Source organism: Nelumbo nucifera, chromosome 1, assembly GCF_055504915.1.
Source record: "Nelumbo nucifera cultivar China Antique chromosome 1, China Antique-T2T, whole genome shotgun sequence".
Taxonomy (NCBI): domain Eukaryota; kingdom Viridiplantae; phylum Streptophyta; class Magnoliopsida; order Proteales; family Nelumbonaceae; genus Nelumbo; species Nelumbo nucifera.
Window position 1 is genome coordinate 19,691,839 of NC_142649.1, and position 26,808 is coordinate 19,718,646.

At 39.0% G+C, this 26,808-nt stretch overlaps 1 protein-coding gene across 17 annotated transcripts in view; it reads left to right on the forward strand.

The window, feature by feature from the left end:
* The window catches only part of LOC104590482 (hyperosmolality-gated Ca2+ permeable channel 2.1-like), a 94,693-nt gene extending 70,002 nt beyond the window's left edge, over positions 1-24,691 (forward strand). For 7 of the 17 annotated variants that reach the window (XM_088895352.1, XM_088895353.1, XM_088895354.1 and 4 more), the window contains 6 exons: positions 8,868-9,144; positions 9,601-9,879; positions 22,588-22,821; positions 22,901-23,081; positions 23,168-23,296; positions 24,128-24,691. In XM_088895352.1, the coding sequence (XP_088751478.1) occupies positions 8,868-9,144; positions 9,601-9,879; positions 22,588-22,821; positions 22,901-23,081; positions 23,168-23,217 (1,021 nt within the window). In that variant the 3' untranslated portion in view covers positions 23,218-23,296; positions 24,128-24,691. Of the gene's footprint in view, positions 1-8,867; positions 9,145-9,600; positions 9,880-22,587; positions 22,822-22,900; positions 23,082-23,167; positions 23,297-24,127 lie in introns of those variants that run through there. The other 10 variants (XM_088895360.1, XM_088895355.1, XM_088895356.1 and 7 more) reach the window with 10 other exon arrangements.
* The last annotated feature ends 2,117 nt before the right edge of the window (positions 24,692-26,808 follow it).

Sequence of the window (26,808 nt, forward strand, 5' to 3'; positions counted from 1 at the left end):
GGCGAATGAAATATATCTGTTGAGCACTCCTGGATAGAGCCATGGATAGCCTAGAAAAGCTGCTTTTGGGTCTACATCTACAGAGTCCATCAGTCGAGTCATGTTTCGTCATTTCCGTTTGGGTCATTTTTCTTTTTCTGCATTAAGTCATTTATTCCTAGAACTATTTAAGGGAATTAGTCTGTCCAGTTTTCATTGTGAGTCGTGTGAATTGTCAAAACATTGTAGAAGTAGTTATCCTTTGAGTAATAAAAGATCTCCATTTCATATTGTGCACTCTGATGTGTGGGGCTTTACCACTTACCTTCTATGGGTGGCTACAAATATTTTATCTTGTTCATTGATGACTTTTCACGGTTCACTTGGATATTTTTTATGAAGTCTCGTGATGAAGTTCCCAGACTTGTGAGGCAATTCCATGAATTTGTTCTAACCCAGTTTGATGCCAGAATTAAAATCTTCAGGTCCAACAATCCAAAAGAATATTTTGAGAAAAACTTGACCTGCTATCTCACTGATTTGGGGGTTATTCACCAAAGCTCCTATGTTAGGACCCCAGAACAGAATGGAGTTGCAGGTAGAAGAAATAGGCATATTGTTGAAATTGCAAGAAGTATCCAATTTGTCTCACATGTCCCTACAAAATTTTGTGGTGATGTTCTCACTGCAACCTACCTAATCAACCGCATGCCATCCAGGGTTTTGGGGTTTAAGTCTCCCTTCAATCTTCTTCATCCGGGCAAGAATCTTTTTCCTTTTCCTCTCTGTGTCTTTGGTTGCACTTGTTATGTACATATCACAAGTGTCTAGAGACATAAATTTGAACCAAAAGCCCACAAGTGTATCTTCCTTGGTTATTCCCCCACACAAAAGGGTTATTGTTGTTTTGATTCGAAGACTGGAACTCGGTACGTCTCAATGGATGTCACCTTTGATGAGCTCTCTTCCTTTTATGATTCTTCTCAGGAGAGGCATTGTCCAAAGGGGGAGAATTTGTCACAGTTGTTTGCTCTCCCCCTTCCTGTCCCAATTGAGTCTTCTGTTGGGACTCTTTTTCCTGCAAATGAGTCAAGAGAGGATCAGTCATTTCATTCTCATTCCAGTGTTCCTATCCCTCCTCCTTTACCTCATCGTCATCTTTTTAATCCCAGGTTGTACCAACGGCAAAGAACCAGAAGTGAGTAGATTGTTTCCCCTACACCACATGAGCCTCCTACACTTACAGTCACAGAAGAGACAATAGGTACTGATACAGCCCCTTTGGAGTCATCCTTTCCAGACCTTGATATCCCTATTGCTATTAGGAAAGGGAAAAAGAAGTGTACTGCACATTGCATTTCCAAACACCTTATAATTTGCTCTCTCCTTCATATTTTGGCTACCTTTCTTCTGTTGCTTCTAACCCAATTGCCAGGTCTGTGTCAGAAGCTCTTACTATTCCAAAATGGAGGGATGCTATGAGAACAGAAATTGATGCTCAGCACAGGAATGACACTTGGGAAGTGGTTGATTTACCTGAAGGGAAGGATCCAAAAGGCTGTAAGTGGGTTTTTACCATCAAATATCATGCTGATGGCACCATTGAACAATCCCCTAGGATATGGTTTGAAAGTTTTAGGGCTGTCCTTGTTAGCTTTGGCTATGTATAGACACAGTCTGATCATACCCTCTTTGTGAAGAGGAGAGGATCCTTGGTTGTTTACCTGATTGTGTATGTTGTGATATTGTTGTGACTGATAATGGTGTATCAGGGTTTAATGATCTCAAATCTTTCCTTCATACAGAGTTTGAGATCAATATGATCTAGGGGAATTGAGATACTTTCTTGGCATAGAAGTTGCTAGATCCAAAGATGGGATCCTTATCTCTCAGAGAAAGTATATACTTGATTTGCTCTCTGAAACAGGGAAGATGGGTGTTAGACCAGTTGCTACTCCTATTGATATGAGTCATAAACTCTCTGCTTTAGATGGAATATTGTTGAAAGATAAGGGAGTCTTCTAGAGGCTACTTTAGAAAACTTCTCTATCTATGCATGACTCGGCCAGACATTGCATATGCTGTCAGTTGCATTAGCTAGTTCATGCATGCTCTCAAGGATACTCACATGGTAGCAACAAAGCGGATTCTATGTTATTTGAAGGGTTCCCCTGGAAAGGGAATTCTATTTGCTAAGCATGGCCATATGAAACTTGAAGCCTACACAGATGCTGATTGGGCCGGAAACATTGATGATAGAAGATCTACCTCTGGGTACTGTAGCTTGGTAGCAGGTAATATTGTCTCTTGGAGAAGCAAGAAACAATCAGTTGATGCCCGATCTTCAGCCAAAGCTGAATACAGAGCCATGGCTCATGGAGTTTCTGAACTACTGTGGCTTAGATCCTTGATGGAGGAACTGGGTATTGAGCATAATAAGCCAATGATGTTATACTGTGATAATCAGACTGCCATCAACATTGCTCACTATCTAGTGCAACATGACAAAACTAAACATATTGAAGTTGACAGACACTTCATTTGAGAAAGAGTGGCTTCTAGAGAGGTGTGTCTACCTTTCATCACTTCTGAAGGACAATTAGCTGATTTCTTCACCAAGGGCATTCTCAAGGCTAAACTTCAGCATGATACTGGCAAGCTTGGCATTATTGACATCTATGCTCAGCTTGAGGGGGAGTGTAGAGAAGATGGGCCGAATGGCCCATAGGCTGTTTATCTTTTTTATCTTTTATGTTTTTTGCTGTAATGGGCTTTAATCTAGGCTTAATTCTTTCTTATGTTATGTTTTTTAATTTTCTCCCCAACTAGGGGCCTCTCTGTAAATTACTAAAGTTTAATTTAATGAAATGGAATTAAGGGTGTAAGAAAGGAGGTTATGTTAGAAAATCTCTCTCTCTGAATCCTAGTTGCCGCCATCTTCTTCTTCTTCTTCTCTCTTCTTGAAACCTGATTTCTACTACTTCCTTTTGATTTTCTGCAACTTTTTAAACAATCATTTCTTTTCAAAACGCTGTTTTTCTTCTCCTATCAAGAAGTTTATCTGCCATATGTTGCTTCTAACATGCAGCTTGCTGATCTCTTCACCAAAGTAGCCACTAAAGTCAAGTTGGAGACAAATTTATGCAAGTTGGAAATGAGCAATATCTATTCCCAATTTGAGGGGGAATGTAGACGTACAATAGATGAGTCTTGATCATTTATTTGTGGTCCCATGTTATCTTTTGTTACTGTTTTACTATTATTATTTTTATTTCTCTTTACTGTTCTAGGCAGCGGGGTATTATTGGTCATTCTACCTTGTTGTTTTATTTGATTATTGTTGTTTGAAACTGAGGAGGTTCAGACCTGTTTAGTAAACAGAAAGGAAAACAAAGATGAAGAGAAGAGAAGAGAAGAGAAAGGAAGTAGAGAGAATAGAAGAGAAAAGAGGGGTTTGGTCAGGCTTAGTTTGCCGCCCCAAGTGATATTTAAAATATGTCTACAAAAATAAGTGGTACAATGATAGGAATACCCTTGTCGCTAGAAACAATAGAAAAGAGTATTCTAACAGTATTCTAGCAGTACTATAATCAAAGGAAAAACATATGAACAAGTGGGGACCACAAGCTGGTCAACCATTTTCTCTACACTCCCTCTCAAGTTGGGAAAATATATTGATCATTCCCAACTTGCTTAAATCTGTGTCAAGCTTGATTTTGTTGATTGCCTTGGTGAAGACATCGACAAGCTGCATATTAGTGGCAACATAAGGAAGGGATACTTTTTGAGAGGCAACTTTCTCTCGGATGAAATGTCTGTCAACTTCATTTTGTTTGGTTCTATCATGTTGTATTGGGTTGTGAGCAATGTTAATGGCCGTCTGGTTATCACAATACAGCATCAAGGGTCTTTCAAACTCAATTCCCAATTCCGTAAGGAGAAACTTCAGCCATAATATTTTAGCAACACTATTAGCTATAGTCCTGTATTCATCTTCAACACTGGAGCGAGTAGCAACATAAGAAATGTCGGGTCAAATCCTCTCAACAAGGAGAGTGCATGTACTGACTAACAACACTGACAACATAAGAAATGTCGGGGCGAGTTAGACATAGGTAGAGAAGTCTTCCTACAAGCCATTGATACATACCTTTATCTTCTAGAGGCTCACCATCCTCTACATTTATCTTATGATTTTTCTCAAAGGAATATCAATAGGCTTAGCTCCCAATTTTCCTGTCTCTTCCAAGAGATCAAGAACATACTTTCTCTGGGAAACAAAAATGCCATGCTTGGACCTTGCCACTTCAATCCCAAGGAAATACCTCAACTCACCTAGGTCTTTTACTTCAAATTCTTGATTAAGTAGTTGCTTAAGAGAATTAATCTCATCAATATCACTTCCTGTCACAACAATGTCATCCACATAGACAGTTAGGAGAGTCAAAAGAGATCCTTTCTTCTTAATGAATAGAATGCGGCCAGATTTGGCTTGAACATAGCCAAATCTTTCCAAAGCAAGTCAGAATATATCAAACCATGCCCTTAGAGATTGTTTTAGACCATAAAAAAGCTTTCTTCAACTTGCAAACTTTCTTACCAATCTTTGCATCATAAAAACCAGGAGGTAACTCCATATACACTTCGTCCTGCAAGTCACCATTTAGAAATGCATTTTTAACATCCATCTGAAACAGAGGCCAAGAAAAGTTAGCAGCAAGAGACAGTAAAACCCTGATGGAATTCATTTTTGCAATTGGTGCAAAGGTTTCCAAGTAATCAATACCATAAGTTTGAGTGTATCCCTTAGCCACCAGTCTAGCTTTATATCTTTCAACTGCACCATCAGCATTATACTTCACTGTGAATATCCACCTACACCCAACATGCTTCTCTCTTGGTTGATCAACCAGTTCCCAAGTATCATTTTTGGTAAGGGCATCCATCTTAATCTTCATTGCTTCCTTCCACTCAAGGACAACAAGGGCCTCTTGAATTGTTCTAGGGATAGGAGTGGCAGTAATGGAGGCTAAAATGGGAGATACAATGGGCAGAGGATGAGGTACACCTACGCTTCCCCTTACGTACTGCAATCAGGAGGTCAAGGTCATTTGAGGATGGCTGAGGCTCGGTGGTGGAAGTGGGTATGCCATCAGTAGTAGGATTGGATGAGGAGGAGGCAATACCTGAATCTGGTGCTGCAAAAGAGATAGGAGAACCAACTTGCTGCCACCATCTTCTGTGAAACACCCTCAATTCTTTACACTTTTGACAACTCCCCTCATTACACTCCCCTCCACTTGTGGGAATATGCAAAGGAGCATCTTGAGCAAATACACCCTACTGACCACTCTTCCCCTAAGGTGAAACTCTAGGGTCATAGGGGACATCTTCAAAGAAGGTGACATCCATGGATACAAATCTGGTTCTCGAGACAGGGTCATAACAATAATACCCCTTTTGATTTTGTGCATACCCTAGGAAGATACATTTGGCAGCCTTAGGATCAAATTTTGAATGGGTAGGCCCAAGGATTTGGACAAAACAAGTGCAACCAAAGGTTTTGGGAAGAATAGAAAACTGCTCCTTATCAGGATACAACAAGTTAAAAGGAGCTTTCATGTCCAAGACTCGTGAAGGAATCTTGTTTATGAGATAACAACACTTCAAAGAGGTGCCCATTTTTCCTCTCAGCAACACCATTTTACTGAGGTGTATGAGGACAAGTGCTCTGATGAATCACTCCATGTTACAAGGAGATAGGAAGATAAGGGTTGATGAAAAATGCAGGTCAAAGTGGGAACCTCATCCCGAGAGTGCACGAGGTAAACCCATGAAAACCGAGAGTGGTCATTAACAAACAATAGAAAGTATTCGTACCCACCCATAGTCGGAATATGATAGGGCCTCCAAATATCAGTATGCACAATTTCAAAAGGAAAAGAACTTTTATTATTTTGTGAATAAGTTGATCTACAATGCTTTGCCAACTCACAACTCTCACATTTCAAACTGGACACTTGGATTGACTCAAACAAATTAGGAAAAGACTCCTTAAAGACCCAAAAGATAGGTGGCTCAATCGATTATGCCAAAGCATAATCTGACTCACAAGCTGTGACACAAAAGACTTCCCAACTTCTTTACTCTTCCTAGGGGGATGTTTAAGCAAGTAGATCCCATTCATGTCATGGCCAGTCCCAATCACCTTCCTCGTAGCCAGATCCTGGAAAACACAATGATCAGGAAAAAAGGTCATTGAACAGTTCTGGTGTTTAGTGATACTACTGACAGAAAGTAGATTAGTACTTAGTTTAGGAACAAGCAGGACTGAGGATAAAGAAATAGCATCAGAGACATGATGTCTCCCTTGCCTGAAATAGGGACAAGAGAGCTATTGGCAATAGACACTTTGTCTCTGCTAGAGGACAAGCAATAGGTGTGAAATAAGGAAGATAAACTGGTCATATGATCAAATGCACCTGAATCTACAATCCAAAAATGGCTAGTGTTGCCTGGGGTAGAGGCATGATAGGTAGTGGCCCTTGTACCTGATTGAGCAAACACAGAAGTGGGAGGAGGAGTAGAATGAGATTGTCCAGAGAAGCCAACTTCATTCTCCAGCTGAGATAAAGTAGCCCTAACAGCAGTCGATGCATCAAGAGAACTGGATCTAGTGTTGGGTGTGGATGAAGCTCCTGTGGTTATAGTTGCATTAGCATTTCCTTTCTTGTTCCTAAGTCTCTAGAATTAGCTGAGGATGAAGCTTCCAACAAGTGTCCTTAGTATGTTTTGGTTTCTTACAGTAGTCACAAAACACACCCCTCTTTCCATCCTTCTTTACATCCCTCATCATCTTCAGTCTTCAGTTTTATAGCTACTAAAGCTGATTCCATAGATGGAGTTTGTAATATAACTTTTCTTCCACTTTCCTCATTATTTCTAGTGAGAAGTTGCTGTCTTACAATGTCATAGTCAGAGTTTAACCTAGCTAGGAGTTCAAACACTCTATTTTTCTCAACTAATTTCCTATATGTGGTAGCATCTTTCTAGCTCTCCCACTCAATAGTCTCAAGATGATCACTCTCATACTACAATGATTTCAAGGTGGAGAAATAAATTCACATAGGTTTCTCCCCCTGTTCAAGATTATTCACCTCAATTTTTAGTTCATAGGTTCTAGCAACATTAAGGGGCTGAGAATAGGATTCTTTCATATTGTCCCAAATCTCCTTAGTTGTCTTTGCCCAAAGATAGTTTCTACTAATATGAGGCTGCATGGAGTTGCATAACCAAGTCATAATCAAATAATTTTCTTGGACCTATTTAGCAAGGGAAGTGTCCTTCTGTGCTGGTTTCTTTGTGCCTCCCATACCCCATCTTTCCCCTCCCTCCAATGGCCATCGCGGCTGATTGGGCCTATTCCAAATAGTTTGTTCCATCAAACTTGACTGTAGTAATCTGAAATGAACTGTTGTCAATAGAGTTTCCAGCTCCTACAAGTCCTTCTCCATTGGTTTGTTCTCATTTCCAGCCATTTCTATGCTGAAATGGACAAAGGATATTCATTTAATGGAGAGTACAGCACTGTCCAAACTCCTTTCCCAAACAGAAATTCCAAGAATTGTCCAACAGCACCCAGAGAAAAAAAAAAAAATTCAGAGGCCTTTTTACGAACACATGGTGGGCAGTAGAGGTGACCAACGCTGCCAAAACAATACAGTCCACAAGAGCAGTCCGTAAAGAAACCCTAAAACAATCCAAGAGAACAGTGAACAGCTATACTGATTCCAGAGAAATTTCAGACGCTTGACAGTCCAAAAAAAGTATGAAAAACAACCCAGAAAACACTGGGCGCCACTCTCAATCTCTGATTTATGCTCTAAATCAGAAATCAACCTGTTTTCTTTGATTCTTCCTGGTCACCGACAACTCTCCAAGTATTCTGAACCTTGGTCACCTTCAATCTCCAATGACCTCCAAGAACCAGGCAAATCAAGCTGAAACTTCCAGCCCTAGAAATACTCTCATGTAGTTGGCTGGACTACACCTACATGAGAGCGCTAACCAGTTTTAGGCCTGCTCTGATACCAGGTTGTCTGAAACCGAGGAGATTCAAACCTGTTTAGTAAACAAAAAAGAAAACAGAGATGAAGAGAGGGGTTCGATCAGGCTTAGTCTTCGCCCCAAGTGATAATTAAAATAGGTCTACAAAAATAAGTGGTACAAATACCCGTCACTGGAAACAACAGAAAAGAGTATTCTAGCAGTACTATAATCAAAGGAAAAACTTATGAACAAGTGGGGACCACAAGCTGGTCAACCATTTTCTCTACACTCATATCTATATCAATGAGTGGGGCAACAGGACCATTACATTCTGCTCCCTTTTTCTGTTTTTTTTCTCTGTATCTTTTCTTCTCTTCTCTTTTTCTTTTATTTCTTTGCTGTTTATCTTTCTAAACCTAATTCTGTTATCAGATACTTCATCCAAGTATGTATTTTTAAAAAATTATTGAAAACTAATGGTTTATAACATAAGATGGGAACCATAGGAAATTGGCTACTCTTATTCGGGGTAAAGCTTAACTAATGGTTTATAACATAACACAAGGCCTCCACTAGTTTTCCTTGTAACAAGATACTTTTTGAAGATTCTTCCATCCACATTATCATCTAATATTTGATTTAGGAACTATACTATGCATACAGTATTCAAGAAATTGAGAGGGATATTGTTGAGATTTCTAATCTGTTGACATGGACACAAGTTACTTTGGATGCTTCATTGGTGTATTTAGACTTTGAAAGGTGAAAAAATTACATGTTGATTGGTTTTCTGATAGACAATCATGGACCTAACTGACTTAAAATGTACTTCTGTGCAGGACATTTGTAAGCCAGCTAGTAACAGGTTACCTTCCAAGTGTTATCCTGCAATTATTTCTTTATCTTGTTCCACCAACGATGATGCTATTTTCAGCAGTTGAAGGTTCTATTTCTCGTAGTGGCAGGAAAAGGAGTGCATGCTGCAAGGTCCTATACTTCACAATCTGGAATGTTTTCTTTGTTAATCTTTTGTCAGGATCCATCATCAGCCAGCTTAATGCCATTTCTAGACCAAAAGATATACCTATGCAACTTGCAAAAGCTGTACCAAGGCAGGTGATTGTTACTTCCAGTCTTTCTGGTTTGCTTTGATCATCCTGCTTTCTTTTGTCAGAATTCTATTGGAAATGCCCTGCCTGTCTTTCCACTGCGATGTCATCGTAACGGTCAAGTTTCGTTCCTGCTCATGAAACTATGGAATCACTTCTTTGTGGATATTAACTTCCATCAGTTGAAATTCTCATTTTTTAGCTTTCTATGTTTCAACAATAGCCAGTTGTTTTGCACATTTAATGTATGAAAATAATTTATTCACTGGTTGTTGAGTTGCAGTTAGCCTTCATTTTATGAGACTCCAGGTTCTATATATGCAATTAACCATCAATAATAGAAAATAGTTTGAAGTTCAATGAGTGGAGCAAAAGGCTCCCAAGTTTTTAAATTTTTATTATGAGTTTAATGTGGCACTCTAATAACCTACTGTATGACATTATGCTTTTCAAATGTTTGCAGGCTACTTTCTTTATTACTTACGTTTTAACATCAGGTTGGACAAGCTTGTCCTCTGAAATAATGCAACTTTATGCTCTTGTTTCCAATTGGTTCAATAAATTTATACTTGGAAAGAAGGAGGATCCATCATACAGTGCCCTATCTTTCCCATACCACACAGAAGTTCCAAAAGTTCTTCTCTTTGGACTCCTTGGGTTCACCTGTTCTGTTTTGGCACCTTTGATTCTGCCTTTCTTGCTAGTGTACTTCCTTCTTGGTTATGTTGTGTACCGTAACCAGGTGAGAATTTCGCCAATTGATTTATATCAAATTTTGTATCTTAAATTCATTCAAGTATGGACATGGCCATGCACCAACTTCTGCAATTGGTTTATTCTTCTATCATAATAGACTTCATAGCATTCTCATTTCTTGGAAGCAAGTGTATTTTGAATCCATAATGAATCCTCTTTACGAGATTTGGCAAACAAGCACTAAAAACTATGCTTCAAAAAGCTTGTCGTGTCAAAATTGAATTGACTCTAGTTCACTTGTCCAAGGCACTTTTTTTGGTAATAAATAAAAAGAAAATGTATTGAAATAGAAAAAGAAAATTAGAACCAGGTGATAAGATTTCACCCAACAAGGAAGAAGAAGACCATATTCTAAAAACATTGGACTCAAAATTCCCAAAACCAGCAAGAGAAACACCCAAAATCCCTAGAAAACATACATAAACAAACTTAATGATTAGGACCTTCTTTCTAAATGACTATTGCCCACCTAAATGATCAATTGCTTAGTGCCTCCTTAATCCTGATTAGGACCTGCCTTACTTTTCTTAATACTTTTCTTCAGCCTCTTTATGGGTCCCATCTATAATTCCCCCTGCAATCTGGAAAAAACCTTAGACACCCGGACAGTTCTCTAACTCTTTTGAGTTTTAAATCTTCTCAGTACATTAGGGACTTTCTCAAAAGCCAGCATATTCCTAGAATTATCACTGATTCTTTCTAACTCCAGCACCACATTTTTTTCTGAAAAACACTGATATGCTGCCAACTCACTATCCTTGTTGGTGTCATTCCCTGACACTTCAAGTGAACATTCACCAGCTTGACCACCTTCTGTCCTTGCTACAGAGCTTGTCCCAACAAGAACCACACTATCTTCCTCCTTTGTCCTCAGAGGGAAAGGATGTATTTCTTGTGATTCCTTAATTTTTTTACTGTAGATTTCTCCGATCTGACTTGGCTTTTCCCTTGTTTTATCTGATCAAGAAATCCATATCCAACTCAATTAGTTGATATGCAATTTGTGATCATTTATTGGAACTACAATTAAGGTTTATACATTTATAGAAAGATAAATCAATAGGAAGCTTGTTGAATTAAAAAATATGAAATAAAAGGAGTTTCTTGAAGAAAGAAGGAAGAGAGAAGGAGAAGATGAGAAGAAGAGAAGTTGAAAAGAAAGGAGAGCAATGATCTGGCCGCCCCCTTCACTTATTATTTATATTAAAAATAATAGAGCAATACAAAGACAACTATGCCCTTATAGGGCGGCAAAACATAAACAGCATATATAAGACACAAAAATATAATAAAATTTGGACTCACATAACTATTGTGGTCCCCACCTCCTATCTAACAACTAACATAACACATCTACTCATAAAAAACATCATAAAACTGATTAATCTTCAACACTCCCCCTCAAGTTGGGAGTAAATGTCGCACATTCCCAACTTGCGTAGATCATGTTCAAGCTTGTTCTTTGCCACCCCTTTAGTGAGAATATCAGCCAGCTGCAACTCTGAAGAGACATAAGGCAAACAGACTTCTCTAGTTGTTACCCTTTCTCTTATAAAATGTCTATCAACTTTAATGTGTTTTGTCCTATCATGCTGAATTAGATTGTGGGCAATATTGATTGCAGTCTGATTGTCATAGTATAACATCATAGGTTCCTCTGCTTTCACCCCAATCTCACTCAAAAGAGATCTAACCTAAAGAAGTTCTAAGACACCATGAGCCATGGATCTATACTTAGCCTCTGCACTTGACCTTGCCACAATCGCTTGCTTTTTACTCTTCCAGGAGATCAAGTTTCCACCTACAAAGGTATACACTCTTGATGTAGACCTCCTGTCATCTAAGCATCTTGCCCAGTCTGCATCTATATAGGACTCTTGCTTCAGATTCTCATGATTTGAGAAAAGAATGCTTCTGCTAGGGTGCTTTTTCAGATATGCAAGTATCTTCTCAATAGCTTCTCAGTGCTGAACCCGAGGTGCATGCATGTACTGATTCACAACATTGACAGCATAAGAAATATCTGGTCGTGTCATACACAAATACAGCAGTCGGCCCACCGTTCTTTGATATCTCCCCACATCCTTTACCAACTCACCATCCACACCATTAACTCTATAATTTGGATCAATAGGAGTGTTTGCCGGTTTGGTCCCCAGCTTCCCAGTCTCCCACAATAGGTCAAGTACATACTTCCTCTGTGAAATAAAGATCCCATGCTTGGATCTTGCAACTTCAATCCCCAAGAAGTATTTGAGTTCACCAAGATCTTTGATCTCAAATTCTTACTGCAATGATGTTTTGAGATCATCAATCTCCTCTAGATCATTTTCTGTCACCACTATATCATCCACATACACAATCAGAATTGACACCAGAGCATCTCTCATCTTCACAAAGAGAGTGTGATTAGACTGTGTCTGTGTGTATCCAAAACGGATGAGTGCCCCTCTGAACCTGTCAAACCAAGCTCTAGGTGACTGTTTCAGTCCATACAGAGATTTTCTGAGTCTGCACACCTTTCCCTTACCAACATTCTCATAAAAGCTTGCTGGAATGTCCATATATACCTCCTCTTGTAAATCACCATTGAGGAAGGCATATTTGACATCAAGCTGGAACAAAGGCCATGAATAGGTAGCTGCTAGAGATAAAATGATACGAATTGAACTCATCTTAGCTACTGGTGCAAAGGTTTCCATATAATCAATACCATAGGTCTGAGTATACCCTTTTGCTACCAACCTTGCCTTGTACTTCTCTATCTTGCCATCAACTCTACTTCATTGTGAATACCCATCTACATCCGACTGTCTCCTTGTCTGGGGGGAGATCAGTTATTCCCCATGTTTGGTTTTTAACCAAAGCATCCATCTCATCTTGCATGGTTGTTTTCCACTCAGGTTTGTAGAGAGCCTCAATAACATTCTTGGGTATAGACACAGAATCTAGGGAAGAAAGAAAAGCACAGTAGGAGGGTGATAAGGCACAATAGGAAAGATGGTGTGAAATGCAATGGGCTGTACACTTTCTCTTCCCCTTACAAAGTGCAATGTGAAGATCAAGGTCAGTGGGATCAGGTGCAACAATGGTGTTAGGGACAGGAACATTATCATCAAAAAACATAGCATGCTCAGGCTCAAGAGGAATACCTGGAACTGTATTTGCTGGATCTGGAGTTTCAAAAGGACTGATAGAGAGTGGTGTGGGTAAAGGATGTGTGGAGTCAACTATCATCTGCCAGCGCTGATATTTCTGTGAGGCTGCCCGTAGTGGCTCAAGTAATGAAACTGGAGGTGCAGGTGCTGGCTGAACTGATGGAGGTATTGGCTTAATTGATGAAGGTGCTGGCTGAACTGATGAAGGCACCAAAGAAACAGGAAGAGGAACAGATTGTGAGTTCTCCTCCTCAAAACTCTCCCCCTGAGGAGAACCACTCGAGAAGGTGGATTCAAAAAAAGTTACATCCATTGTGACAAATCTTCTCCTCGACAGTAGGTCATAACAGCAATACCCCTTTTGGTTCTGAGCATACCCAAGAAAAACACATTTCTTGGCCTTAGGATCCAATTTCTTGCAATGAGGGCCAAGAATGTGAACAAAGGAAACCCACCCAAAAACCATCAGAGGTATATGAAATATTTCCCCATCTGGAAAAAGCAGACTGAATGACACCTTAAACCCCAAAGTCCATGAAGGAACACGGTTAATCAAATGCACGGCTGTAAGAACTGCATCTCCCCAAAACTGCGCAAGAACTGAAGCACACACCATAAGACTCCTTGCTACCTCCACAATGTGTCTTTTGTTTCTCTCCGCAACTCCATTTTGTTGTGGTGTATATGGACAACTGCTCTGATGAATTACCCCATGTTCTAGGAAATAGGTGGTTAAGTCCTCAAAGTACTCTTTAGCATTATCTGATCTAAAAACCTTAGTTCTCACTCCAAATTGTGTGAGAACCATTTGGTGGAATTGTCGTACCATGTTAGGAACCTCATCACGTGATCTCATCAAATATATCCAAGAATATCATGTTATCCACAAACAAGAGAAAGTAATGGAATCCTCCCATTGAAGGGATATGATATGGCCCCATACATTAGTGTGAACAATATTAAAAGCAAAAGTACTTCTTTTATTACTTGGTTTAAAACACTGTCTACAATGCTTTCCTAACTAACAACTCTCACACTCCAAAGTAGATAACTGAACGGACTCAAACAACTTTGGGAAAAGACATTTCAAAGAACTAAAAGAAAGGTGCCCCAAGCGATTGTGCTAGAGCATAATCTGGTTCACTGACTCTGACCCATTACTACTGCTACTACTAACATGATGGCCCTGATGTCTCGGAATCTCATCCAGAAGGTAAACTCCATTCACCTCACGACCACTCCCAATTATCTTCTTTGACTCCAGATCCTACAAAACACAATTACAAGGAAGAAAGGTCACAGAACAATTCAAATTCTTTGTCAAAGAATTAACAGATAGTAAGTTGGTATGAAGTCTAGGGACATGTAAAACAGAAGATAGAGTTATATCATTGGTCACTCTAATTGTCCTTTTCCCAGCAATGGGAATATGTGAACCATCTGCGGTAGAGACTCTACCAGAACACAACTGATAGGAATTGAAAAGGGTAGGGGCTTTAGTCATGTGCTCAGATGTTCCTGAGTCTATAATCCAGGGAGGAGGTCCCTCCTTACCTGAAGTGGATGCAAGATTTGCAGTTGCATATGAACTACCTGTATGTGCAAAGGAAGAGGTGTAGCTGGCTCCTGCATTTTGTTGTCCATCTAGAAGGTTAGTGCTAGGTGAATCTTTCTTACTCATAAGCTGTTCAAACCTCTCCAATTTTGTCCTCACTATTGCTACTGCAATGGATTCCCAATCTGTTTGGGAAAGAGGGACCGAAGAGTCTCCTGTATTGGCTACATTTGCATTTCCCTTCTTGTTCCTTATTTGGGCAGGCATAAGATTTGGATGAAGCTTCCAGCTAGTGTTCCTAGTATGCTTAGGCTTCTTGCAATAATCACCCACCAAGTCCTTCTTATCTTCCCTTCTAATCTCACTACTCCCCCTGTCTCCGTTCGGCTTAGGTTTTGTTGTAACAACCATAGCCAACTAGTCAATCCCAAGCTGTCTCAGCATTACATTCCTCTTACTCTCTTCTTCAGAGACAAAGGCATAGGCTTGAGAGAGTGTCTTGTCACACCCTCCCTAGAAAGAATATGTTGCCTAGCAATGTCGAATTCAGGGTTCAGCCCTGCCAATAACTCAAAAACCTTATTCCTCTGTACTAGTCCGTGATAGGTTGTTGCATCATTTACACATTCCTATACCATAGTTTCTAAGTGATCTATTTCTTGCCATAGGGTTTTCAACATGGAGAAATACACAGCTAGAGGTTTTTCTCCCTGTTTCATACTTATCACCTGATTCCTTAACTGATAGTCTCTGGCTTCATTTTGTTTCTGAGAGTAGGTTTCAGTCACTCCATCCCAAATCTCCTTAGCAGTATTAGCCCATAGGAAATTTTTTGCAATATGAGGTAACATAGAATTACACAGCCAGGACATTACCATGTAATTCTCCTGCACCCATCGGGAAGAGTATGTATCAAGTTTCTTCTCTTCCCCAGTGAGTTAGCCTAATTTTCCACAAGCACTAATAGCCATCTTTGCTGATTGTGCCCACTCCAAATAATTTGTACCATCAAGTTTTACTGTAGTAATGATCCCAGACCCAAAAATATCACTACTACCTCCAACACCCAGTCCCACAGTACCGGTAGATTTCATCTCGGTATTCCAACTCTCCATCTTACTTCAAATAGTTCAACAGTAAGAAAAAATAGATTGGAAACCTTCCAAAAACAATTTAATTTCACACACACAAAAACAAACCCTTTCGGAGGAAGAAAATCCTAGTTGGAGAGAAATCTCTCTCCTCCCCACACCTCCCAACATAGAGAAGAGTGAATCGATCACTCCAGGAGGCTTAGAAAAATCCAGAAACCAAACCACACTCTTTAGAAAATCAAAAGAAAGCTAACAATACCTGGCCGCCCAAGATCAGATAAAAAACAAAGAGTCCAACTTTTCTGGGACTCTTCCCCGTACTCCAGTTCTTCCTGATTTTGATGCCGAACAGTAGATCACCTTCTTGATGACTAGATCCCACAAAAAAATCCAAGAACTGGGCAATCTACAGCAAATCGATCAGCCCTTTATTATTCATGCAGTCGGCTGATCTAGGGCTACATGAGAATGCTTCTAGAAACCCTAGCCACTGCTCTGATACCAAGTAGAAAGCTTGCTGAATTAAAAAATATGAAATAAAAGGCGTTTCTTGAAGAAAGAAGGAAGAGAGAAGGAGAAGAAGAGAAGAAGAGAAGTTGAAAAGAAAGGAGAGCAATGATCTGGCCACCCCTTTCTCTTATTATTTATATTAAAAATAATAGAGCAGTACAAAGACAACTATGCCCTTATAGGGCGGCAAGACATAAAACAGCATATATAAGACACAACATAATAAAATTTGGAATCACATAACTACTGTGGTCCCCACCTCCTATCTAACAACTAACATAAAACATCTACTCGTAAAAAACATCATAAAACTGATTAATCTTCAACAAAATCAATCAAGTATTTATTGATTTCTAATTGATTCACATATTAACCAAGTATACCTGAGAAAGAATTCCCTATCAAACCACATGATTGCTACAAATGGATTTAGTGAGCCTTTCTTGAACCCTTAAAGCTTATATCTAGCATTCTTTATAATAATGATTATAAGAAGCTTCATTCCTTCTTGCTTTTACTATTTTCTCATTTTTGTTGTGCTTCTCCTAGAAGGTAATGTTAGGAAGCTAGGTTTAACTTAAGTCATTGTAAGAAGTCCTAAAGTTTTCAGATTTTTCTGAGTTGATGCTTGAATATGAGAAAGGTTACTCAACCATTCTCTCTTCCACACAATATATTCATAATATTCTTTAGACTATAAAGTAAAAGACAGTATAGTCCCTATTATGTAAATATTATTATAAGAACACCCCTGATTATGCTTTATATAACCTATGAACAACCCCAATACTTAAAATCCCCAAGAAATTACAACAAATTGACCAAGTTTTTTTTTTTTTTTCAAATTGTGGTATCACAACTAAAACTAAATACAGAATGTTTAACCCAACACTATTACGAGCCAAATTTCTACATAATCTCATTAAATCAACCAAGCAATACTCGGAATGATTGTCTCAACACATATGTAGCTTTCTTCGACCTACATAATTTGGGTATCTCTCCCTCGCAACAAAACCAGGAGATTGCTCCATATATACTTCCTATAGATCATGTTGAGTTGGGCCGATTTCTAGTTATTGGTCCCAATTATTTAGCTCTTATATTTTTAAGTTGTTAAGTTAGGAAGTTGTTGGGCTTTACGCCCATTAGCTTATGTTTTGAAGTTGTGACTGTTCAGCTACTTTAGTATAAAATATAACGAGGGGTTGGTGGCCAAAACTAATTTAATTCTGGTTGACATCCTACTCTTTCTTTCTTCTCTTTTCTTCTCGACTACTGAAACTCTTCATCTTCTTCTTCTTTCTCTTCACAAAGAATTCATCTAGATTTCCAAACAGTGGTGTAGAGGATGTTTTCTCATGCAGACCTAGATCGGCCGACTGCATGGTGATTTAAGAGGCTGATCAAAGATCTCAGGGAAGCCCAGTTTTTGGATTGTTTGGTGGATCTGCTTTGCCCTGTAGCTGGTCTAGGGTTTCCCATCAAAATCAGGGAAAACTGGAGAAAGGGGGAGAGTCCTGTTTCTGTTGGACTCTTCAGTTTTGACCTAGGAAGTGGCGCCCTAATTTTTTAGGGTTCCTTGGAGTTTTCTGTAAGGGGCGGTTCAAGTCCTGCCTGATTTGGAGGTCTCTGGAGAGAGTGGCTGCCTCTTCTCTCTCTTCTCCTGTCTCGCAGAAAAGGAATCTTTTGTGGGAGGACCATCTAGGGCACCAGAAGGGTGTCGTTGGTACCAAAAGTGATTTATTTGATATTCTTGCATATTATAGTAATCTTTTATCCCCTCTTTGAGAAGTATGGAGGGTAACGGAGTTGAAAACAAGCCTGGGAGTGAAATGGGACCAGTGAGAGGAGGTGTTGGAGACCTTTTCGGGGCTGGGACCATTACTACAGTTAAGTTGGATGGTTCGAATTACTTAGAATGGTTACAATTTGCAAAGATGGCCATTGGTGCTCATGGGAAGTTAGAGTATATCACTGGTGAAGAAGTGAAACCCAAAACTAACAGCTCCCGGTGGATACAGGAGAACTATATAGTGATGACTTGGCTGTGTAATTCCATGCTGCCCCATATAAGTAAAAATTTTTGTGTGCAAATACAACCACGGAAATATGGGATGGGGTTGCAGAAACCTATTCACAGAGGGAGAATGTTGCTAGGACTTAACAGTTGAGAAATCAGATTATTGCTACAAGGTAGGGAGATAGACCTATTGTTGTTTACTTTTCAGCCCTTAAAACCCTGTTGTCACGGGGGTAGTTCTATAGCGGAACTACCAAGGTAGGCTAGGAAAACCCTTTGTGTGCTGCAAGGCTAGGAGTTGCCCGATGAGATGGCTTCACCAAGGTCAGTAGCATTGAATCATGACCTCAAGTCGCATGGCCGAGGCACTTGGCTGGCTCTGGCCGGTCCATGGGAGGCGCCACTTACGTGCTAAAGGGGGACGGCCATAATGAGAGGCGACTATGCGCCGAAGAGGTGGTTGGGCACCGATGTGATGGGTCTCTTGTATGCCGATGATGATGGGCACTTGTGTGCCATGTTGAGAGGCAACCGCTTGGGCCGGAACACACCCGTGCGCTAGAGGCAATGGGGTAGCTCACTCAGCTTGGGCAAGGGGCTAGCATGGTGAAGGGTCATGCTTGAGCCAGGCCCACATGCCAAGCCTCCCTTGAGTGTCGGTAGCGTAGTGTCAGTCCATGCACTGTCCCCATGAGCAAGTGTGCGCCCATGAGGAACCCTGGTAGCCATGCTAGCCACTAACCAGGGCCGCATCGCAAGGGAAGTTGGTCTAGCAGTGCCAAGGTTAGGCACCCAAGGAGGTCGACCACCCCTCCTCAAAGAGTACGTTAAGCTTTTAGTGGTCTGCTTGAAGATAACATCAATTCTCCCAAAAATCTTATAGGCGAAAATGATGGTGATGTCCCTTAACGTAAGCCTGCCAAGCGTAGGCAAGGCTAAGCCTGTGTCAGACCATAACATTGTGGCAGGAGATTGACCATTTGGAGACAGTTGTTTGGGAAACCACTAAGGATGCAGTTGCCTACCAGAAGCTCCTAGAGAAGTATAGGGTGTTCGAATTTCTTGCTGGCCTTTATCCCGAATATGATATTGCAAGACAGCACATTCTTTCCAGGGTCAATGTTACTCTCTCCTAGGCATATGCCTTTGTGTCAAGGGAAGAGAGCAGCTGCTGCAGTAAGGGCCGAACTTGAGAGGTATGGGCGGTTTCTGAACCAACAGGATACAGCCAGTTCTAGTTCAGCAACAGGTGGACAGCCAGGTACAGGTGGTTCTGGTGGAGCACTCTCTACTTCCTTTGCTCACACAGGTAGTTCACGTGCCACTGCAAATCAGGTAAGGAGGGACTTCCTTGGATTATAGATTCTGAAGCCTCAGAGCACATGACCCATAGTTCCACTATTTTTTCTTCTTACCATCTCTGTCCTGGCAGAGACAGGGTCTCCACAGCTATTGGATCTCATGTTCCCATTGTTGGGAAGGGGTCTATCAAGATTAGTGATTTCATTTCCCTTCCCTCTATCCTTCGTGTTCCCAAATTGAGTACTAATTTTTTATCTATTAGTAGTTTGGTTAAGAACCTGAATTGTTTAGTAATTTTTTCTCCTGGTCATTGTATCTTGCAGGATTTGAATTCAAAGAGGACAATTGGGAGTGGTTGTGAAGTGAATGGAATCTACCTCCTAAATGTGTTTCCTCCTCATCAGAGTCATCATGTCAGTAGGGATAGTGAGTCAGGGTCTATGAGTCAGATTATGCTTTGGCATAATTGTTTAGGTCATTTTCCTTTTTCTTCTTTGAGTCTTTTGTTTCCAAAGCTATTTGAGTCTATTAGTTTGTCAAGTCTAGAGTGTGAAGGTTGTCAACATGGAAATCATTGTAGACATTCCTTTAAAGCTAGTAATAAAAGATGTTTATCTCCTTTTGATGTTATTCATTTTGATGTGTGGGGACCTTATCATGTTCCTTCTATGGGTGGTTTTCGATATTTTCTCTTATTTGTGGATGATTTCTCTCGATATTCTTGGATTTACTTGATGAGATCCCAAGATGAGGTACCATCCTTGGTAAGGCAATTTCATTAGATGGTGCTAACATAGTTTGGAACACGAATAAAGGTGTTCAGATCAGACAATGCTAGGGAATATTTTGAAAAGCACTTTGCTTCATATTTGTTAGAATATGGTGTTGTCCATCAAAGCAACTGTTCCTATAGTCTACATCAGAATGTTGTTGCAAAAAGGAAGAATAGACACATTGTTGAGATTGCAAGAAGCATGATGATCACATCTACATTTCCAGTTCGGTTTTGGGGTGATGCAATTCTCACAGCAGTATTTTTTATTAACAAGGTGCCCTCCCGTATGCTTAGATTTAGCATCCCATTCAACCTCCTTTTTGCCTGAGGGGGAGATGTTCCATATTCCTCTCAGAGTGTTTGGGTGTGTTTGCTTTGCACATATTCTTGGTCCTCACCGTTCGAAGCTTGATCCGAAGGCAAAGAAGTGTCTTCCTTGGATATGCAGAAAATCAGAAAGGGTATTGTTGTTATGGTCCAGTCTTTAGGAGTCTGTATGTTACTATGGATGTCAGTTTTTTTTAGTCCACATACTTCTTCTCGAAGAAACCTTCTCAGGGGGAGTGTTTTGGGGAAGTGAGTGAGCAGTCTATCCCTCTTCCAGTTCCAGTTCCTATGACCACTCCTGTGTCTGATCCTCCTATGTCACCTACCTTACCACCTCCCTTGCATCCTACTTCTTAGCGTTACTCACGACAGAGACTTCACAGGGAGGTTGATTCCATTGTAGCAAAACTCACATCACTTCTTGTGGGTTCCTTGGAGACTCTAGATTCAACTTATGGATTCAGTTATTCCTCTTGATCCCTCTGCTGTTTTAGTTCCCATTGATTCTAATAACCCCATTATAGATAACCTGGACCTTCCTATTACTCTTAGAAAAGGGAAGAGAAAGTGTATTGCTCATTATATTTCACAGTACCTCTTATAATAGACTTTCTCCTTCCTACCGAGCTTTTCTTTCCTCTCTTGACTTCGTGTCTATATTCAAGGGTGTCGGTGAGGCTCTCTCCAAACCTGAGTGGAAAATAGCTATGTAGGAAGAGATGGAAGCTTTAATTAAGAATCAGACATGGGAGATTGTGGACCTACCAGAGGGTAAGGAGATTGTTGGATGTAGATGGGTTTACATAGTCAAATATAAGGTAGATGGAAGTATAGAAAGGTATAAGGCCAGACTTGTTGCAAAAGGGTAGACACAGACCTATGGCATTGATTACTTAGAGACCTTTGCACCAGTTGCAAAGATGACCTCTGTTCAGATACTTCTTTCTCTTGCTGCCACATACCCTTGGCCCCTGTTTCAAATTGATGTAAAGAATGCTTTTCTAAATGGAGATCTACAAGAAGAAGTGTATATGTAAAGAATGCTGAAAAGGGAATAGTATGCAGACTTAAGAAAGCAATCATGATTGAAATAAAGGCAGTTCAGTTTCACCTGAATATCAGTTCTTCTGGGTCCACATTGAAGGCAATCATGATTGTAAAACTATGTTAATCTTCCCTCAAACCTTAGTTGGCAATAGGGTTATAATACCTAAGAGAGCCACCCATTGGTCTGCAATGGGTTTGACAGACTTCTTCTGAAGTGGTGGGAATGGTCTCAAAAGGAAATCAAGGTAGGTGGAGAATTCCATCCCATTGGTTGTGAGGTAGCAGATTCAATTTCTCCTATGGAGCCTTAGAGTATTTTATAAGTGTCTCAAAGACCAGGGATGATTTGACAAAGCTGGTATAAAGTCTAGAAAAACCTAATGAGAATTCTATATCTTATTGACATTTGATGGTAAACCTCAGTCTAATACATATGATTGACATTGTGAGTTTGGATTTTCCTTCACCTATTCTGGAAGGATATCACGGACCTTTTTTTTCTGTCCCAAGGTAATTTTGCAGTGTATACTAGAATCACCATAATATTCTCAGAGAACTTAAATCTCCTAATCATGCTCCAATGCAAGAATGGAGATGCAAGGATATCACGGACCTTTTTTTCTGTCCCAAGGTAATTTTCTGCATGTTATTGTTTTTTTCTGTCCCAAGGTAATTTGATGTGTTCCACAATCAGCAAATGGTCCTGATTTCTAGGAGCTTCTTGCGGTTCCATTTTGGAATGTGATATGAATAATGATTACTAAATGGTTGTCTCAATTTTTTATTTCTTCCTACTCCACATCCCTGTATTTTTGTTTCATTTTGTTATCTCTTTCGACACGTAAATCCTTTTTATCCATTAACAGATATCTCCTGATACTGTCCTTTAAATGTGAATGTCAGATTGTTAATGTATATGTTTCAAAATATGAAACGGGTGGACAAATTTGGCCAATTGTACACAATACGACTATTTTCTCACTGGTGCTGACACAAATAATTGCACTAGGAGTGTTTGGAATAAAACATTCACCAATTGCATCAGGCTTCACCATCCCATTGCTGATCTGCACTCTCCTTTTCAATGAGTACTGTAGGAAGCGGTTTGGTCCTATATTCAAGATGTTCTCCGCAGAGGTACCATCTTTCTTACGCATGTTCATGTTCATGTTCATGTTCATTATTGGTCTAGGTTTCATGCGTTGGTTGTCAACAGGTTCTTATTGAGATGGATAGGCAAGATGAGAAATGTGGACGGACGGAAGAGATTCATCGACAACTTCTATCAGCCTATTGCCAGTTTTCATTGACCTTGAATGACTTGTTGTGCAAAGATGACGACTCAAACCATTCTGGGGATGCAAACTGCATGCACTATCCAGAAGACATGAAGCCAGGTTTGGTTCACCCAATACTTGGCAGATTTTCTCTACCCAGAGTTCAACTAGTAACCACTTGGCTGTCTATGCTTATCACTTTTCAGGAGAGGAATCTACCCAAATGAGTGAACCATGGACTGCTAGCAAGGATTAAAGTAACGATATGATACTCCCAATATGGGGTGTATTGTATCTGTATCCATAGCTACGGATACGGGATATGCCATGACTGGGTATGTAACCCACAACTTGTGCATATCGGCGTGATACACCTTCATATTAGGCCATATCACACTTGGTACAGAAGTGTTGTATTGGTGCTTTGTTTGACAAATCTGTATATTGACTGCTTTTGGATTGTTTTTGGATTTTAATATACATTGAAATTATAATTATAAATACCAAAAAAATTATAATTATTAAAATTAAAATGGAGTTATAATAATAAAATTGTAGCAAATTTAAGATTTAATTTTTCCCAAAAGTTTAATGAAAAAAAATTATAAGAATAATTTATTTTATCTTAAATTCTTTATATGTTTTATTTTACATGTAAATTACATTTTAACTATATTATTGAAAAAATAGAGTTATTATTTATATTAAAATACTAAATAATTTTTTTCAAAAAGTTTAATAAAAATAAAAATTTATAATTATAAAAACTAAAATAAAGTAATAATTATTGTATGATGTATACATTCTTTAGAGTCTTGGCATTATCAATTTTAATCTTTCTCTTCATATAGCTTATTAAAGTGCGCATTTCTCGTGTGTTTATACCTTATTTATAGATAATTCAACTTATACTTAGTGTTACTAATGTATTTATGTGATTTGTATGTATTTTCTTAGTATATCCAAGTATTTCTAAGCATATCCATATCTTTCCTCTATATTTATGTGTTTCCGAAATCTATTTGTATCGGTGTCTGAATTGTCGAATGCCAATACCGATACTTTGATCCTTCACTGCTAGTTGTAGCTTGGAAAGAGGAATTACCAATGAGCAATAGAATGAGATGGTGTTCTGTATTTAATTTATTTGTTCTATACCTTAACAGTTATATGCAACGCGCAACGTTGATCAATGAAAGGACAAGCTTGAGGATTGTTTTGAAGCCTCGAACAAACAGTGCCTGCTTCAATGCTAGCGGCTGTCTTAGTGCTCATACAAGATTTATTAGTTCTCATAAGGAAATGCAACATAGCAGTATGTTTATTCAATCTCAGATAAGCTACTGTCGACGGTCATCCATACAATTCGGAGAAACAGGGTAAGAGAAGAAATTATCTTGTTCCACGGCTTAAAATTCGGCTCAGCCTTAATCCCAATTAATTGGGAACATGAATCTGATTCGCCATTGTGCCCTATAATAGCTGCTCATTAACTTTTCTGTACAAATGCCTTGTGATTATTATTTGACATTTCTTTGTATTTGGCCTGTGACCACCTTTTGGGATTAGGTGGAGCCTACTGGCACTTTTGCTTATGCTCACCGTATATTTCCCTAGGATATTTGATTTCAATGTCAGACTATGAATTAAATTCATAATTATATTCTGATCCATGATGTAACTGGGTTTTTGGTTTCATTTTAAAAATATTAAAATTTTCATTGCCTCTACATAACGCAAAATGTATCTAAATCCAAATGCAATCCTGATTGAACCAAATCTGATGTACCTTTTCTTCCGAATAACTGGTTCTGAAAAATGTTTCTAGTCTGTGTGACCTGTGAGCAATCGAATTGGCAACCTTGGGATTTAGCAGTAGTGGTTTAAATTTTAATTCCGCATTGGAAACTTGTTGTGAATGGAATAATCAGTCCTCATGGGTATTTCATCTGAACCACTGTTTCTGAAAAAATGATTCAAAAACATGTATTTTGTATTTCTTATTCTTCTTTTGCATTGTTCATATGTGTATTTGTACTCTTTGCTAAGTTTGGAAGAAGTATAAATACAAATATGCAGAGTGCAAAATCTTGTATTTTGTATTATTTTCTATATATTTGTATTTATACTCTTTTCAAACAGATCTTATGGTTCAATTTGGAAGGAGTACAAATACAAATATGTAGAGTGCAAAACCTTGTATTTTGCATTATTGTGTGTATTTGCACCATACATATTTGTATTTGTACTCTTTTCAAACTGAGCCTTGGCTGTGTTTGGTTGCAATGCAAATAAATTTGTAGATGCAAAATTATAGCAGTACAAATAATTTGAATGTAAATTCTGATCTAGTTTTTGTTTCAAATTTTAGGTTAGTTTGCTTGATTGCAGTACAAATGAAGTAATTTAAGACATGAAGTAGAATAAAGTAAAACCCAAAATAAAATAAAATTAGAGTTTGCATTTTTTTCCATCTGCACTCCCATGTATTTGTATTAGTGCAAATAAAATTGCATTGCAACCAAAGACGGCCTAGAGGACAATTTGAGACTTATACAAAAACTCAATCTAGATTACGATTCCCTATATTAAGTGCAAGAATTCTGACCTTTCTTTTGTTTTTGAACATACATCAAAAGCAAGCTTCATATCTAGGGCCCTTAATGTCATCTAAGGAATATGGATAATCTGTCTGTACGCTAGGGTACTTTGGCTTCCGTCATAGAGTTTAGCAGGAAACTTTTGAAGCCTCCTTCAGATGACACGGATAGCATACAGGAAACCTTTGGGTGATCTTACTATTTCTCATCTCTTGTTCTAAAATACTGGTCCGGTTCTTACAGGCTGTGATTGGTTTGTTTCAGCCTCAGCAGCTTAAAATACTGGCCTTAGGAGTATAAATACAAATACAGTTTACGAGTATAAATACAAATTTGTAGAGTGCAAAACCTTGTATTTTGTATGTATTTACACTACATATTTGTACTTGCACTCTTAAGCCTCCTTCAGATGACACGGATAGCATACAGGAAACCTTTGGGTGATCTTACTATTTCTCATCTCTTGTTCTAAAATACTGGTCCGGTTCTTACAGGCTGTGATTGGTTTGTTTCAGCCTCAGCAGCTTAAAATACTGGCCTTAGGAGTATAAATACAAATACAGTTTACGAGTATAAATACAAATTTGTAGAGTGCAAAACCTTGTATTTTGTATGTATTTACACTACATATTTGTACTTGCACTCTTAAGCCTCCTTCAGATGACACGGATAGCATACAGGAAACCTTTGGGTGATCTTACTATTTCTCATCTCTTGTTCTAAAATACTGGTCCGGTTCTTACAGGCTGTGATTGGTTTGTTTCAGCCTCAGCAGCTTAAAATACTGGCCTTAGGAGTATAAATACAAATACAGTTTACGAGTATAAATACAAATTTGTAGAGTGTAAAACCTTGTATTTTGTATGTATTTACACTACATATTTGTACTTGAACTCTTTCCAAACTGAGCCTTTGGGACATATCTCAACCAAAATATATTTATAACAGAATGTATGCACAATCAGACGTTAAAACACTTGCCTTCCAAACATCCACTCTGGCTCAAAAGTGAGAATACGTTGACTGCATTAGAAACATGATTATAGTTAATATCTGGTTTCACTTGGAAGATAAAACCTCCTTCAAATAGTACCAAATTCATAACATCCAGCTTAAAGTCTTTGCATTAGAAATATGACTATTGTTAATATATGTTTCACTTAGAAGAGAACCTCCTTCCAATGACACTAAATTCGTAACATCCAGCTTAAGGTGGCGTTTGATAAATCTGAAAATTCAGATCTGAA